The sequence below is a fragment of the Rhinoraja longicauda genome, chromosome 12 (genome assembly GCF_053455715.1).
Source record: "Rhinoraja longicauda isolate Sanriku21f chromosome 12, sRhiLon1.1, whole genome shotgun sequence".
Taxonomy (NCBI): Eukaryota; Metazoa; Chordata; class Chondrichthyes; order Rajiformes; family Arhynchobatidae; genus Rhinoraja; species Rhinoraja longicauda.
In genome coordinates this window covers 12,250,219-12,268,587 of record NC_135964.1, presented here as the reverse complement: position 1 = coordinate 12,268,587, position 18,369 = coordinate 12,250,219, and the positions used below count along the sequence as shown (strand labels likewise).

At 39.4% G+C, this 18,369-nt stretch overlaps 1 protein-coding gene across 4 annotated transcripts in view; it reads right to left on the bottom strand.

The window, feature by feature from the left end:
• pou2f1a (POU class 2 homeobox 1a) overlaps positions 1-18,369 on the bottom strand; it is a 106,103-nt gene that overhangs the window by 18,098 nt on the left and 69,636 nt on the right. For 2 of the 4 annotated variants that reach the window (XM_078409037.1, XM_078409040.1), the window contains 8 exons: positions 17,743-17,919; positions 16,155-16,296; positions 14,296-14,441; positions 11,203-11,382; positions 7,628-7,736; positions 6,277-6,655; positions 4,160-4,183; positions 2,107-2,195 (listed from right to left, as the gene is read on the bottom strand). In XM_078409037.1, the coding sequence (XP_078265163.1) occupies positions 2,107-2,195; positions 4,160-4,183; positions 6,277-6,655; positions 7,628-7,736; positions 11,203-11,382; positions 14,296-14,441; positions 16,155-16,296; positions 17,743-17,919 (1,246 nt within the window). The remainder of the gene's footprint in view (positions 1-2,106; positions 2,196-4,159; positions 4,184-6,276; positions 6,656-7,627; positions 7,737-11,202; positions 11,383-14,295; positions 14,442-16,154; positions 16,297-17,742; positions 17,920-18,369) is intronic. The other 2 variants (XM_078409038.1, XM_078409041.1) reach the window with 1 other exon arrangement.

The window sequence follows — 18,369 nt, the reverse complement described above, 5'->3', positions numbered from 1 at the left end:
GGACCACTCAAGAGCCGGCCACATATTAACCTCAGGCAGGGCATTGCCCCAATTGGTCCTCCACGTCTTTCTTCCCCCCCCCCTCCACCACACACTTTCAGTGTAAAGGGATCCAACCAGAAACATCACCCATCCTTCTTCTCCAGAGATGCTGCCTGAATGTTGCGTTACTCCAGCAGTTTGTGTCTATCTTTGCAATTGTTTGTTTCTACATTTCCAGATGTGTATCGTCAGCTTTATCATTCACTTTTGACAAAGATTTCACACTTCCACAGCCGCGGTGGCGCAGCGGTAGAGTTGCTGCCTTACAGCGCCGTAGACCCGGGTTCAATCCTGACTACGGGTGCTCTCTGTACGGAGTTTGTACGTTCTCCCCATGACCGCGTGGGTCTTCGTCAAGATCTTCGGTTTCCTCCCACACTTCAAAGACGTACAGGTTTGTAGGTTAATTGACTTAGTGTAAGTGTAAATTGTCCCTAGTGCATGTAGGATAGTGTTAATGTGCGGGGATCACTGATCAGTGCGGACTCGGTGGGCCAAAGGGGCTGTTTCCGCGCTGTATCTTTAAACTAAAAAAATACTTCACAATCTCCACTGCATCCTAACCCAAATGTGACCCGCTTCACCCTACTCGATCTATTAACTAATCCTTAATCCACTCCAATATATTACCCTCAATACCATGGGCCCAAATTTTATATGAATAATTTATCTTTGATTGACATAGTTTTGCCTCGGTGAGGACATGCCAAAATCAGGACCTGCTGAATTCCATAAGGGGAGGTGGGACTACTTTTTAAACTGTTGTCATTGTTCAGTGCTTGCGTTGCCCACCATTGGTATTTGACAAGGTGAAATATAATTGAAGGCAAAAGTTTAGCTTCAGAACTTAAGTAATGATGCACATGATTCTCGCAACAGCTAGACTTTAGCTCGTCAATATTATTTTGGATTCATTACGGTGGCACAAAGTTTTCCTTTTATAACACCAAACAACATTTTTGTTTGGTTAATGGTGACAATAGAGCTTTATTAGTCACATGTGTAACTGCACAGTGAAATTCGTTTGCATATTTACACATGCAGGCACCGCCATGTACTGGCACCATTTGCAAAGGTTAATCTGGTATTTCCAGTGGTCTAATATATAGTTTAATTTTAATATCAAAGAAAATAAAAATCTTGCTTATTCCACATTTAACATAGTAGACATTTCCATTTTAAGGATGGGCAAGATGTTTAATGCTCACATCTTTTTACTTGCATTTTATTATCTAAGACTTTCTCAAATGCAAAAAAACTTCAGTTTTATAAATATTTTACAGGAGCAACAACACTATAAGCCTCATATTCCAAAATTACATATCTAACAGCCTTTTCAATTTTAGAGTGCACAAAGACACAGCATAAGCACTGAAGTTTGAAGAAGGGTCCAGACCAGAAATGTTCCCTATCCATGACCTCCCAAGATGCCTCCTGATCCGTTTAGTTACTTCAGCACTTTGTGTGCCACGCAAGATTCCAGCATCTGCGTTTCCTTGTGTTAACATAAGTACTGTTGTTATTTTAAGTAAAGGTATTTCTGAAGCACTAATACCCCAAGTACTTGTCATTCTTTACAGATAATGAAGTTCAGAGATACAGCAATGGAAGCAGGCCCTTTGGCCTGCCGAGTCCATGCCGACCTTTGACCACCCTCAAAATAGGAATAGGAATCTCAGGAGTAACCTTTTCACACAAAAGGTGGTGGGTATATGGAACAAGCTGCCAGAGGAGGTAGGTGAGGCAGGGATTATCCCAACATTTAAGAAACAGTTAGATACATGGAGAGGACTGGTTTGGAGGGATATGAAGCAAACGTGGGCAGGTAGGACTAGTGTAGCTGGGACATGTTGGGCAAGTTGGGCTAAAGGGCCTGTTTCCACGCTGTATCAAGCGTTAAACAGGTCCCGTGTTTAAACCCGGGATGTCGCGCACCAATCATACCCCTGGACCAATGAGCCGCACCTTGTAAATGAACAAGTATTTATGGTAGGAAGATTCTATAAAAGGGCATCCTGGTTTGCAGAAGTTCATAATGGAGTATAAATTACTGCCGTCACTGACCTTGAATAGTTGCCAATGTGCTATTACTCATTAATGCTGGACCAAGAGCACCACCAAAACTCCCTGGATTCAGACTTAGTAAGGCACCTCTGTAAAGACAAAATAAATGTTGAAAAAAACTCATACTCCTTGTATTATGCGATTACAAAACATATACAGTGGTGCAGGAGAAACTGTTTATTGTGTTGAAAGAAACACATGCATGAAAGTCAACTAAACATTTTAATGGTTTAGGAATTGACAACGTTCCTGTTGAATACTTCCAATAGTATTGTGACTACCTCTTGTCACAAATGAACAACCATAATAAATTTTATATTAAGAAAAATATTATTCATTAGGTTCAGGATAAGCATACAGATTAGTTTGCAAGAACCCATAACATTATTAAACAATTTGAAAGCGTGACTGTGCAGCTCCTGACCACTATTCTTGGCTTCCTGCCATAAATTACAGGGCACATTCACAGAAGTCGTGATAATCCTAATTAGGCATGCGCCAATAGCTTCAAGATTACGGAAATCAGACGAGAATATATTGCTCAGAAATCTACAAGATATAATTGTACCTATTAACTTCAGATATTTCTGCATTCTTCAAAATGTTAATAATACAAGATGGGGAAAATAGCTTCTTGTTTGTTTTGCTCTCTTTGATTGAGGAATCCGCACCCAATGCAATTCTCAACTGCACCTAACCCAGGCTGAAATCAATCGTGGAAACGTTTCCACTTCTTATTTTGGAAAAGCAGCTGAGGAGAACATATTTGATAAAGTGGATATATCAGTCTCATTTCAATTTTATGTCTATGCAAAACAATAGTTGATCTGGCTGATCGCAAAATAAGTTACATTTAATGTTTGTAACTTGGATGGAGAATGAACTTAAACCAGGCAGAGTTATCAATTGGACTATACATAGTAAAGCAATCTGCGTATAACACTCAAGTTTTAAATATGTTAATAAAGGATTCTTTTGATTTCTAAATGTTTTTTACTGATGTTTTAGCCTTATTTTAAATCCAATTTTTTATATACAGTAATTTAATCAAGTACTATTATTTTTACATTAAGTTTCTCTAAGATTGATTAATGTTTAGTTTAGAGATGCAGTGTGGAAAATAATATGATTTCTTGTACTATAAAAAGTAAAGATGCTGGCAAACCTCCTATTGCAGGGGACCTCTCTCCCAGTGACATCATTCACAAATGAAACCAAACCATGTCAATTTTGCTTTTCATAGACATGAAAATTAAAATATTTCCGAAGTATTGCCCTCTTCAAAATTCACTTAACTCATCAAGAATGTTCTCCTCAGCTGCTTTTACAAAATAAGCAGCAGCTGATGATAAATGTAGTCAACTCACTATAGTTACGAGCAACGGAAATCAGACCAAAGCATTTAGTGGAAGGCTTCCTGCTAAATAATCATACTTTGGGTGAAATACTGGTGGGGGCCTCTTCAATGGAAAATTATTTTTAATACAAAATACTGTACCAGAGATCTTGCTGGTATTTCAGTGTTAAAACATGTGCACCATGCCTTTCATGACCTCAGTACAAATCCTCTGTGAATGCTTTGGAATGAATGACTTAAAATCAAGTTCCTTTTGCAAAGGAGGGTGCGGTATGTCATCAGACAAATGGGTTTTGAGAATTGCAGACGATGTTGGCATTTCTGCCTCAAAATGGAAAGGAAGAATTCTGGCACTTTGCACTCTAATTATGTGGAGGGACTAATACGATGAAAATTTTTGGAGAGATGACAGATTTTTCAAAATGCCGAAAACAATGGATAACTCAAGGTTAGTCAACTAACTTTAACTGATGAATCGAAAATCTGAAATTTACGTCAATTCATCCAAATTTATATCTTGAAAAAAAAAATCTTTGGGGATGTTAAGACTCCACTTTGTACATTGCTTAATGGCATGACAGTTACGCTAAATTATTTCATCTCTCCACATCGTACAAAGATAAATAAATGCAACCAAAATTAAACGAGAAAAAGATTTTGTTTCAAATTCTTGTAAAAATTGAAAAAAAATATTACCTGGTAAATACAACATTCATCCTCCTGAAGAAATTTAAAAATAAAACAAAAACCCTATAAGCATTGGCATCAGCAGCATACTCAGCTGGGTACAGAACTACACAAATACACAACTATATTATCCTCAGTTTAAGATAGTATTAATTAGTAGATATTTGCAGTGGATGCCCATCAAAGCAGTTAACAATTTACTGATCATTAAAATATAAAAGTTCACGTCAAAATGGGATCAAAAGGCTCAACACAGCTGGAAATAAATAATTACGGATGTGTGCTACTAGCATGTGTGCTACTAACATTTCCAGTCTTATGGAAAAAGAGCCTTGAAAAGTCATACACAGCAAATCCCTGAACATCTTCCAAATTAATCTCTGTGGGCAATTGGTCCCTCAGCAATTAAAGAATAAAGAGCTAAATCATATTAGTGGGTACAGTCACATGGTTCAAACCAAATGTGACAGATTTCAACACTGCAATGAACAGAGAGTAAAGAACAAAGTGCTGGAGGAACTCAGCAGGTCAGGCTGCATTTGTGGAGACAAATGGATAGTTGATGTTTCAGTTTGAAACTGGCTCCCCACCCCCCCCCCCCCCCCATTTGTCTGAGTTTGGCCCATATCTCTCTAAACCCATTCCTGAAACATTGACTCTTTCCCTGTCTCCACAGATGCTGACTGACCCACTGAGTTCCTCCTGCACTTTGCTTTCTGTTCTAGGTTCCAGCATCTCTAGTCTCTTGTCACCCTGATGAATTTTACTGTCGATGTGCTTTTATGATCATTGATAATTCTATTAATCATCATTATTGGTTCTTGGAGTTTATTTCAAATGTATTTGAATATTATTTCTCAGCTAACAAGGTGGGATTTGAATCTCTCTCCTGATTAATTGCCTGGACATCAACCCAGTAACTGTACTTTGGTGTTCCTCATGCATATTGGGCACAAAATTAGCAAACTTCTACAAGAGTTGCACTAGAAAAGTACTACAATTCCATCATCTTGATATCAATGCAATAGCCCATCATTTATATGTGCCTATTGCCAATAATGGTTAGGTAGCTAAATGCTTAGCTTTTCCACCGTCTGCTGGACGTATGTACTCAACATGTACCATTCAGGGGGCATTACTTGTGACTTGGTGACCCAAATGAACCAACATTCTTCCACTCTTTAGCCTTGCAGAATCCTTTAATTAGGCCCAATGATCATTAAATCTACTGCATGGAAAGGAGGGTTCAGTATTATTTTGTTCTAACACTTCATCGCAGATTCTCCTTACTTACACTGTCTTCACCCAGGATGAAAAAGTTCTTATTTTTTAAATGAGCTCAGACAACTCTGCAACTGAACTGAAAATGGAAAAGCATCTTTCTGCTGAATGAGACATACAATTCCAGTGGGGAACTGAGAGTTGAATTCATCGCACTTCATTCCAACATTGAGCATTGCCTCAAGTTACAAGGTTTCTGCATTTCAACATGCGCCACTGTCATCAATCAATTTCTTGATGACCTAGCCTAGGTTAACGAACCTATTGGATTATAATAGGTAGTTACTCCATTTTGCAAGGAAACAAGTAAACTGTGGAATTTGGTGGAAATATGATAGATGTTTTTGACCATTCAAATGTTGCAGAAATATACGAAAATGTTAAAAGGTGCAAGGAAATGACGAATGCAATCTATCTGTGTAGGAACACACATTTGTTGCTGATCCCATGAGAGCAAGGCTTGCTGCACATAAACATTTTGTACCTTATTGCGCCCTGATGCTCAAATATTTCTCCACATTATTACAAGTCTATATATTAACCAACCTCTCTCCCTCTGTCAAGTTTATACATTATTATGCTATTCAAAGTGCTGAATATTATTTGACTGCCCAGTTCAATTTCTTAACAGGCCTACATTCCCCAAGTTGAATGCTCCAAATTGCCTATTTGTGGCTGGACACTTAAAAAGTGAGGAATATATCTAAAATATAAATGTAACACCCCAACCCATGATAAAGCAGGATGAATCCTTTATTCAATGTCTTACATTGAAATAGTACATGTTAAAAGTAGACGTTCAGACATACGTAGAGATAGAATCCATCAATGTAGTGAGGACTTACCCAGCTGCAAACTGAGGGGCTGACATGAGGCCAGGATTGGTTAGTCCTGCAGCAGCAGCCATGGCTGCCAGGCTTGGGTTGGTAGCAAGCCCAGCGCCAGTGTGTATCTGTGCAATTCCTGCCTGTTGCAGAGTGCCAGCTGTCTGCAGTCCAGATGCTGACACCATGATTTGGCTTGTGCACAAAGGATTTATTAAACCGGTTGAGGTTGTTTGCGTGGTGTTTGTATCACCGCTGCTGGACGACTCAGTCACGGAAATGGACGCTGATGGTGAAGGGGTTAGAGCTGGAGAAGTGACCGTTGACGTGGAAACTGCAGACGACAGGCCGGTGATTACAGATGCCACGTTTGTTGGAGCTGTCCCTGATGCAGTTGTACCTGGAGGACAAATAATGCTAGCATTGTAATACAAACTAGCCTGTTTTATGTCTGAAATAATTTACAACATAAAACAGAATGATAAATAAAATAAGCAGCCAGAATGAATAGGATATACTAACTGAAAACAGAGAGCAGAGGGAGTGATCCAATGGTGTTCTTGAAGAATGTGAGCTTGACAGGATAGGTACAAAGTGGCTGTTTCAACTTGTGGTAGAGCAAAATAAGAGGACTCCATTTAAGTGCACACTAATAAGATTATTGAGAATTAAGGGACAATTAAAGAGTGGGCAGGCAAGGTGGCGTAGCAGTAGAGCTACTGCCTTACAGCTCCAGAGACCCGGGTTCGATCCAGACTACAGGTGCTTGTCTACAAAATTATACGTTCTCCCCGTGACCTGCGTGTGGTTTCCTCCCACACTCCAAAGACGCACAGGTTTGTAGGTTACTTGGATTGGTCGAAATATTAAATTGTCCCTGGTGTATGTAGGGTAGTGTTAATGTGCGGGGATCACTGATCGGTGCGGACTCGGTGGGCCAAAGGGCCTGTTTCCATGCTGTATCTCTCAATTAAACTATAGTAGTAGAATGCATATTATAGTATTCCATACTCCATGAGCTCATGGAACATTGCTGAGATGATTCGTTTATGAAAGGCTGCTGGCTGCTGTGAAAATCTACCCAATTTTACCAGCTGACCTTTAACCATCATGCTTCACACTAATTTTCAACTGATGGATTGGGGATTGCGATGAATTACAATTGGAGGAGTAGTTTCCCTTCTTGATTCATAAAATAAATCAAATGGCTACATTTATCGCTAGTTTCAAAGAAAAATCCGCCATAGCACGGCACCAATGAGTACTTGGAATGCAGATTTTTAATACTACTGTTAAAACGGATTAAAATTCAAAGCTATGTTAGAACAAACGGAATCACATAACCACAAATTGATTAGCGGCACTTTCTCACCTGAAATGCTGAAGCTCGTCACACCAGCAGTGGATACAGGCATCTGCATTGCATTTACAGCCAGAGTAGTCGGTGTACTACTTGTCACAAGGTTACTAGTGCTAGCCACCTGTTTAAAACATTCAGCAACACACAATAATATTAATCTTTTGAGTAGAAAAATCAGATAACTCAGTAATAACTTTTCTGCAATAAAACAGTAATAGCTTTTGGAAGATTATTTTATTGGCCAACCAGATTTGATCTTTATCACCACCAGGGGATAAATGTTCACTTAAATTTGACGGGCAACTCTGAATTTCACCAAGTATGCATTGGTTAAAGAGAGCAATAACATTAAATAATTGCTCCTAATGTGTTCTTTTCACCACATCCCATCAAAACTTTCCTATCCATGTAACTGTCCAAGTAACTTTTGAATATTGTAGATGATACTAAGCTGGGGGTAGTGTGAATTGTGAGGAAGATGCAATAAGGCTGCAGGGTGACTTGGACAGGTTGTGTGAGTGGGCGGATACATGGCAGATGCAGTTTAATGTAGATAAGTGTGAGGTTATTCACTTTGGAAGTAAGAATAGAAAGGCAGATTATTATCTGAATGGTGTCAAGTTAGGAGGAGGGGGAGTTCAACGAAATCTGGGTGTCCTAGTGCATCAGTCAATGAAAGGAAGCATGCAGGTACAGCAGGCAGTGAAGAAAGCCAATGGAATGTTGGCCCTCATAACAAGAGGAGTTGAGTATAAGAGCAAAGAGGTCCTTCTACAGTTGTACCGGGCCCTGGTGAGACCGCACCTGGAGTACTGTGTGCAGTTTTGGTCTCCAAATTTGAGGAAGGATATTCTTGCTATGGAGGGCGTGCAGCGTAGTAGGTTCACTAGGTTAATTCCCGGAATGGCGGGACTGTCTTATGTTGAAAGGCTGGAGCGATTGGGCTTGTATACACTGGAATTTAGAAGGATGAGGGGGGATCTTATTGAAACATATAAGATAATTAGGGGATTGGACACATTAGAGGCAGGAAACATGTTCCCAATGTTGGGGGAAGTCCAGAACAAGGGGCCACAGTTTAAGAATAAGGGGTAGGCCATTTAGAACGGAGATGAGGAAGAACTTTTTCAGTCAGAGAGTGGTGAAGGTGTGGAATTCTCTGCCTCAGAAGGCAGTGGAGGCCAGTTCGTTGGATGCTTTCAAGAGAGAGCTGGATAGAGCTCTTAAGAATAGCGGAGTGAGGGGGTATGGGGAGAAGGCAGGAACGGGGTACTGATTGAGAGTGATCAGCCATGATCCCATTGAATGGCGGTGCTGGCTCGAAGGGCTGAATGGCCTACTCCTGCACCTATTGTCTATTGTCTATTGTAACAATTAGGCATAATAGGCGACCACAAGTAGTATATTTGTGTAGATGGCACAGAATGTAACAGCAGCGACGGTGAAAATGCAAGATTTTCCCGCCCAGTTTATTGTGTGTACATGTGCATGCATGTTTATACGTTTGTGTGCCGCCATAGGTGCTTGTACGTCTCCGGCTCAACAGATCAACACAAAGATTTTTTTAACCATTTATAAAATAAAAGGTAAATATTTCAAAATGTAGAAGCAAGGAACTGCAGATGTTGGTTTATACAAAAACATACAAAGTTCTGGTGTAATTCAGCAAGTCAGGCAGCATCTCTGGAGAACCTGGATAGGTGGTTTTTCAGGTTGTGACCCTTCTACAGACTCAGTCAGAAGGGACTTCACCCAAAACATCACCTATCCATGTTCTCCAGAGATGCAGCCTGGCTCGCTGAGTTGCTCCAGCAACTTTGTATTCTTTTTGGGTAAATACTTCAATATCTGTAATACCATGACGTGGCTATTCCAGACCAATTACAGCACTATAGGCTGTATTAAAAAAAGACACAAAGTAACACAGCAGGTCAGTCATCATCTCTGGAGAACATGGGTTAATTGAGTTTCAGGTCTGGAATGGCCTGAAGAAGGATCACGACCCAAAACATCACCTATTCATGTTCCCGAGATGCTGCCAGAGCTGCTTAATCACTCTAACAATTTGTGGGCTTTTTTCTAATCCTGCATCTGCAACTCCTTATGTCTACAATACAGGCTGAATGATGGGAACAGATGCCCATCACCATTTGAATGTATCTTTGGGATGTCAAGCAGAGGAAAGCAACCACTAAAGTCCCATTGTACTGAAATTTACTTAAACAGAATGTGAATTATACCCAAGCTAATTAGACAGTGGGCATCTTAAGGACAGATCATCTTTAACTATTTTACTGAACTTTGAAGAAAGAGTCTATATACAAAAGAGCCAGGGCCGGCTGCATGCATTCAAACAAACAAGAGGCTTATTGCTGACAGCATCAGTATTAAAAGAAACACAATTACATTGATGGCTTAAGGACCTAGCAAAGAATATAGGCTTTTGGATCAGCAAGAATGGGATAATGGTTTGTCTCAGAGATCCAACCTTTAATTTTCAATTTGTGTAAAATGTGTTGGGTATGAAGATTTAATTTAATAAACAAGCATGGGGCATGTATCTGAAAAGTGATTGGAAAAGGGTTTTTTTCCCCAAAAGACTGCATTTTTCTGCTTACCAATTTCCAAAATAGCTTTTAAGTGGTTTTCTAGGTTCCGATCAAAATCATGTTATGACCAATGCAGTCTGCATAATACAAACAGTTTTGCTTGATCCAACAGTCGTGTGGTATCCAACTTGTTTGATGGAAACAGAATAATTTTCTGTATATGCTTATTTTACCATTGCCAACATCACACACACAATAATAATACATTTTTATTTTATTTATTTTTTATTTATGTCAATAGTCGCCTGCATTCAGAATTTATTCACATCTGGAATCCCAGTTATCAAACACGGATGCTTGACAACACTAAAACTGTCTTTGGTAGCACTCCATCTACACAGAATTTTAGCCACAATGTGTCACATTAATCTATGCACAATATTCACGTGAAGAACTAGAATTTCTATTTGCAAACTTTGGGCCATATTTCATGCATTGGTTTTAAATTTCACAAGTGCATAAATTATAGGAGTAGAATTAGACCATTCGGCCCATCAAGTCTACTCTGCCATTCAATCATGGCTAATCTCTGCCTCCTAATCCCATTTTCCTGCCTTCCCCCATAACCCTCGACACCCGTTCTAATCAAGAATTAGTCTATCTCTGCCTTAAAAATATCCACTGACTTGGCCTGTGGCAATGGGTTCTGCAGATTAACTACCCTCTGACTAAAGCGATTCCTTCTCACCTCCTTTCTAAAAGAGCGCCCTTTAATTCTGAAGCTATGACCTCTGGTCCTAGACTCTCCCACAGTGAAAACTTCTTACATGCATCAGTTGCATCACAACAGAGGGCATCTCTAATTGTTTCACAAACTTGCACAAAATTTCAATTTTCAACACATCAAAACCTTTGTACACATCATTCGAGCCAGGCTGCATATGGGACAATTTGCTCATTGGGTTTAGTGATCAGCATAACTATAAATGGCGCACTGCAATAGATTACTAGGATAGTGTTTAATGGATGTTCTCCTACCATGGAGGTGGGGGTGTGAAAGATTGTTTTGGTAGTCGTGGTGGTGCCACTGTTACTGCTGGGAGGATTTATCCGCTTCTCCTTCTGCCGTCTGTTACAGAACCAGACTCTGATCACCTCCTTCTCCATCTTCAGCTGATCGGCAATCATCATGATCTCCTCCGAGGTAGGCTTTTGGTTCTGAAAAAATTTAGAATTTTCCAGAAAATGTCAACGTGTCAATGTTTCTTTATCTAGATATAGCGCATGGAGACGAGAGATTTATTTTACTGGGCCACATCCTATTGCCGGGGTGATTCATCCATACATGCTGCTGAACGTTTAAGTGCACCCTTACGTTTTCTAAACCTGCTGGCGTCAATTTGCTGCCAGAAGCCTTCTTGGTGATGCGCAACAATGGGTTGGCCAACATAGTGCTGTCAACACACGAAAAGCAGCCCACCTATTGCCAACGGACACTGAAAATATTAAGTGTTAAAAAACAATCCTTAAAACTTTATAAAGGTTGAATTATTTAGTCATGAGAAAACATTTACCTAAAATTAATTATAATTCAAAAATTAAACTAAACATACTTTTCATACTCCCTCATAGCCATTCCTCTCTATAAACAGGTATAGATATTGCAGGCAGTTGTCCCAACATAACTACTGGGAAACTGCAATATGATCACACACTTCAATGATCAATGTTAGTCAAGAAAACCCCAGTGAATTATAAGCAATATGTTAGACTTGCCAGGCTTTGTCCCACTCCCACCTCTCTTCCAGCCTTCTCCCCCCAACTATCAGTCTGAAGAATGGTGCAAGCTGAAATGTTGCCTGTCCATTCCCTCCCTTAATGCTACCTTATCCACTGAGCTCCTCTGGCACCGTATCTTGCTCAAGGTAGGGATCTGTGCATTTTTGAGGTTGCGTTACATTTCCTGACACTCAAAGATAAATCACAGTTTGGTGCAGAACTAAAATGGCCCATTCATTTATTTACAGTTACAATTCTATAACATTCCAAAAGTGGCACTGATCATTTACATATTGCCACCTGAAACACAGTTGCTACGTGAGGCATCTAAAGTGGTGTGCCCCATTGAAATCATTGTTTTCTTTTCAAATTTAAAATGTGAAAACATTTTGAAAAGAAATTTAAAATCAGTATAAATTTGAATAATTGCAACTGTTTGTAGATTGTGCCAAGTTGACAGGTCAAAATAGGTTGACAGGAAAAGAGATTTAAATTATAATTTAAAATACTATACAAGACAGAAGAGACTTTACACTAACTAGCCAAAGTTTAAGGTGAGAGGAGGAAGATTTAATAGGAACTTGAGGGGCAACCTTTTCCACACAGAGGGTGGTGGAATGTGGAACAAGTTGTCAAAGGAAGTAGCTGATGCAGGTACGATAACAACATTTAAAACATATTTGGATAGGTATACGAATAGGGACGATTTGGAGGAACATGGCCGCTACTTGAGGAAACGGGACTAGCATAGCGGGGCATCTTGGTCGAAAAGAGATTTACAAGGCAATGTTGTCCCCACACAGAGTGGTAGGTGCCTGGAACATGCTGCCAAGGGAAGTGATGGAAGCAGATAAGATAGCAACTTTCAAGAGGCACTTAGACAAAACACGTGGACAGGTATGGAATGGAGAGATATTGACTATGTAGGCAGATGTTCATTTTAAATTGACATCATAATTGGCACAAACATTGTGGGTGGAAGAGCCAGTTCCTGTGCTGTACAGTGCAATGAACGCAATACAAAAAAATAAATTTGAAAAGTAAATGCTATTTCTTTAATCAGGGCAGAGAAACCACAAATGCTTCTGAAACTTGGTGATGCTGATAAGTACTTTCAAACAATAAGCATAATTTTAATCCCTACAGGACACTGGGAATTCTGAGATCTAGATATCTTCAGCTATAAATCCCTCAAGCAATCATCTTTTATGTGGTACTAACTCTGGTGAATACATACCCAAATTCTCCATGCTTAAGTAAATAGGATATGTTCCTGTAGAGAGACATTGCTTCAAGTGAACAGAAATTCAACGACTACAATATTTCCCTTTTGTTTGATTTAATACCCATCAAGGTGTAGTTTGGGATTTCTTTGCATAATAAATATCCAATTGAAGCCATCAAAAACTTCAAAATGATATGATAATAATTCTGCTCTCATATACAATCACCTGATTTGTCAATTAAATCTTTGCATGCTATGAATGCAAACACCAATAAACACCCTATTTTGTATATTAAAAAATGCAATAATTGAGCATAACAAAGAAAAACAGGTTAATAAATTTAAATTGACTGCATATTGAATTCATGGCAGATTTTAATAAGGCAACGTAATGTTAATTGTAGTAGTATAAGAAACAACAGATTCTGGTTTGATACCAAAACAAAAACCAGAGTAGAGCCTGTACATAATACTCCAAATGTGACCTAACCAAAGTCCTTTAAAGCTATATCATGACTTCCTGACTATTATACTCAATGCCCTGACCAATGAAGGCAAGCATACCGTATTGTAGGAAGGTATTGCAGATACTGGTTTATACCAAATTAAGACATAAAGTGCTGGAGTAACTCAGCAGGTCAGGCAGCATCTCTGGAAAACATTGATAATAATGCTAATTATGATTGTACTCCACAATCTGTCAGCAGCAATAATGGCCCGAGAATGCTGACTGCCCAGATACGATGAACTCTAACTTGATATGAGGTTGTATGAGAAAGCAAGGGGCACTGCAGCAGCAGAAGCCTCGATTCAGCAGTTCACACAGAGCCCGAAACACAGAGCCCGAAACAAGATCCACCTCCTACAACACATCTGCTAGTTCCGCTCTGCCCACCTTCTCCCTGCAGATAAGGTGGAGCAAGCCAAGAACCACGGCCACAGCGGTGCAGGAGTGAAGCTCACTACTTGCACTTGTCTCTGTCAAGCACAGACTAACAGAATAATGAATGATTTCAAATTAAGTAAACCCAAATTGGAAAGTATCATGACAAGAAACTGCTGCAGTCAGTAACTCAACAGCCCCCAAATGGGATTATAAAATGTTTCCAGCATCACCATTGACTGACCTCCAGGAAACTCTTTTCTAAGGCCACTCGAATATTGGTCTCGATGCTGGTGCGTTTCTTTCTCCTGCGGCTCAGCCCTTCGATTCCCAGACCTGGAGATGTCAGGGAACTGGGGTTTGACAGTGCAGAGTCTACTGACATATTTTCTGTTAAAAGGAAAAACAACATTGAACAAAACAAAAAACAAACTGATTTCAATCCATTTGATCAATGTATTCAATTATTTCCACAAATTTCTACAGATATAATGGCTATATATATATAAATTTACATTCCTATAGTTGCAAATTAATCAACCAACCCACTAGTTATGCTTGAATGCTCAAATAGTTGAAAGTTGAGGCAGTATCCCATTGGTATATTCTTGTACACCTAAAGAATTCAGTCTTGGTCTATTGATTTGAGAAGTCATAAGTTAAGGAGACTCGGCAAGAACCTGTGACACTTTCACCCCAACTTGGGCTATATTGACCTAAATCCATACACAGGCAGTTGAGTCAATGACACAGTTATAAAACTCTTCAACAAAATAATGCAAATAAAATATCAAGTGCAGGGATAGGAGTCAGGAATCTTGTTTAAGTAAGGCATCTATTGCAAAAAAGTGAGGAATGGCATTTTGAAAATGCTTTAAGCACTCAGAAGGTCAGGCAGCATCTGTGAAGGGAATGGACAGGATGGTGTTTTGGGTTGCAATCCTTCTTCAGACAGATAACATAATAATGCTGAGAATGTTGCAAAGTGCAGAGGAGCAGAGTTTAACCTGCTCATGTAACCCTGAAGATAACAGGCCAGGTTCGAGTTGATTTTAATAAAGCACACAAGATCCTCTCCGTGAATGGCCAAGACATTAAATACTTAGAGAATCACACAAGCTACTCCATATTTAGAGATGCAGACAAGTACCATACAAAAAAAAATCCTTTCACATATTTTTCACTCAGAGGGTGGCGGGTATATGAAATGAGCAACCATAGGAGGTAGTTGAGGCAGATACTATGACAGTATTTAGAACACTTGGACAGGTACACGGATAGGAAAGGGTTAGAGGGATATGGACCAAATGGCTCTAGCTTAAATGGGGCGTCGGTCAGCATGGATGAGTTGGGCTGAAGGGCCTGTTTCCATGCTGTACAACTCTATGACATATGATATCAAAGTTGCAATGACTCTGTCCTGTGTCTGATTGGACCAAGAGAGCATCATTAACATAATCTTGCCTCCAAATGGAATCCCAAATTACGAGCTAATAGCTGTCTCTCCAAGGATTTATAAAACATTTATCTTTTATTACGATCTTTCACAAGATTATTATACCCTAAATAAAATCTCATCACTGAGAAAAACAGGATCAGAATCAACTCAAAGTAATCTCTTGATACTGTGCAGTGTTAACACAGTCATTAAGTTAGTTGCTTAGTGTGCTTTTCTGTTGAGTCTTTAATAATACCAGAAATGACTTTCTTTCTAGTTCAAGAGAACAGGCTTGCATTTCAACTTGGCCTTTTATAACCACAGGATGTCCCAAGGTGCTGCACAACCATTCACGAGAGTCAGTAACAGCAAAACATTTTCACAGCAGCAATTTGTTATTCTAACAAATAATAAAATGACAATGGCCGCATAATCAGTTTTGTAAAGTTGCTTACAAGTTAGATGTGTACATTATAACCCATCCAACACCTTATACTCCTTTGAAAAGTGAAAGGATTCTTCTCTAAAGCACAAAATGTCTACTGCAGTTCACCATCCTCAAAGATGATGTACACTATGTGCAAAGCTGATAATTGAAGAACACTGTTGGACTGACTAACCCTCAACACAGAAGTAAAGAGAAAAGGGGAGAAAAGCTCTCAAACCTGCATCATTCAACCACTTTTCAAGCAATGGTTTGAGCTTGCACATGTTCTTAAAGCTGAGGTTCAAGGCTTCAAAACGAGAGATTGTAGTTTGGCTGAAATCATTTCCATAGAGTTTTCCCATGGCAAGTCCTACATCACCCTGACAAGAGATGTGGGGAATGGAGTAAAAGTTCTTTAATACTGCAATACATTTTATACAATATAAACAGAACAACAATAACCCAACACCAAAATCTAAACAGATACATTTATTTACAAAGCTCAATAGAAAATCATGGGATTAGTAGCAGCAGACAACAGAATTATATTTCCCTGGAATGAACAAGATTCCCTCCACAGACGCTGCTTGACTCTCTGAGACTCACTTTATGTTTTGCTCAAGTTGCGGGGGTGGGTTGAATAATTTTATATACTTGAAGTTGATTTATGGAATGAAAAATCTTGATATGAGGATGTAGCAAGCAATCGGGAAGCCAAGTGATATGCTGGTTTTTAATGCAAAAGGGTTGGATTACAACAGTCAAATAAAGCATCTTGCAACAATGATATAGGTCTCTGTTGAGTCACACAAAATGTGCAGTGCGCAGTTTTGAATTCCTTGCTCAAATAAGCCATTGTGACGTAAAGTTGCAGGATCATTTCTCAGGATGAAAGGCTGCCTTAGGACAATATAGGTCCATTTACATTACGTTGCAGCCAAGGAGAATGAAAGGTGGTCTATTTGAAAAACAAGATTCCAAATGCAAACTGCTGGAGCAACTCAGCGGGTTAGGTAGCATCTGTGGAGGTAACGGACAGGCAACATTTCAGCTCGGTACCCTTATTCAGGCGCTTTCTTAGAATCTGCATGTGATTTTGTGTGTCTCCACACACGATTATATAACACATGAAGCAATTTCATTACAATGTGTCCTGTAGGAATAGGTGATGTTTCGGGTCGAGACTGAAGAGATGCTGTATTTTTTGCCTGCTTGTGGGTGTGACTTAATGCGTAATTGAGAGTGTCTAGATGGGAGGAGGCTAGTGTGTGTCGACAGAGGTTGTGGGTCAGGTTAGACTCGGAGGATGGTGTGGTGAGCATACAGTTCTTTACCACATGCGCTCGTACCATGCGCTCGCACCGGTTATATTTGTAAGAACCATACGGTAATAACTGCAAGAATTTCTAGATATTGTTTGAAGAAGAAACAGTTGATAAAGTACGGGAACTGATTTATTACTCTATGATTTGTACTACTTTAATAAAACTAATTAATGAAGAAAAGGAGTTTGGAAGATTTGTTTTGTCATATCAGGGTGCGACGTGTGCGTAAGCTATAACTACATTTCATCCCCGAGAAGTAATGGCTATCGAAGTGGGAGTTCGAGATGGTATAGAAACTGCCATTACATGTACTAAGTACAAATTTTAAAATCCTGTACACAAAAGTACTAAAACACAACAAATAGAATGTAGTTATTAATGCAATTCATCACTAAATAGTTTTGTAACATTTAGCAGTTTAATTTAACATCATGTTTGCAGACAACACTGCCCACGTGATTCATTTGAACTATATGAAAAACCGTGAGGCAGTTTTCCTACCTGAGTGAACCCGAGTTTGATACGTCTCTGTTTAAACGTCTTGGCAAACTGTTCAAGTTCCTCAAGGTCACTTGGTTCCTCTATGTTAGGAGTATCTACGCGCTTTGGTGTCGACTGGCTCTGCTGAACCGACTGGATGGGAGCCGTTGCTATTGTTGTGCGTGTCGGTGTTGCTGGCTGAAAAGAATCAGGTTTTATTTGTAATAACTGACAATTAAAGAGTTATGATAGATTATCAGCCCAAGGGCAAAAAGAGGTTAGCAATTCAGGTTGCTCTGCGCTTCAGTAGGATTATGACCTTAAACAACTAACATAAAAAACATTTTTTGTGTAGGAAGGAACTGCAGATGCTGGCTTAAACCGAGGATAGACACGAAAAGCTGGAGTAACTCAGCGGGTCAGACAGCATCTCTGGAGAAAAGGAATAGGTGATGTTTCCGGTCGAGACCCTTCTTCAGACTGAAGAGATGCTGTCTGACCCACTGAGTTACTCCAGTTTTTTTGTGTCTATTCATAATTAACATTGTCATTCATTCCAATATCAAATATCTAGGCCAAATTATTTTCAAAGGAAATATGCGAGACAGCTCTACTGGCCTTTTGCATCCATTACAAGATTTTATACAA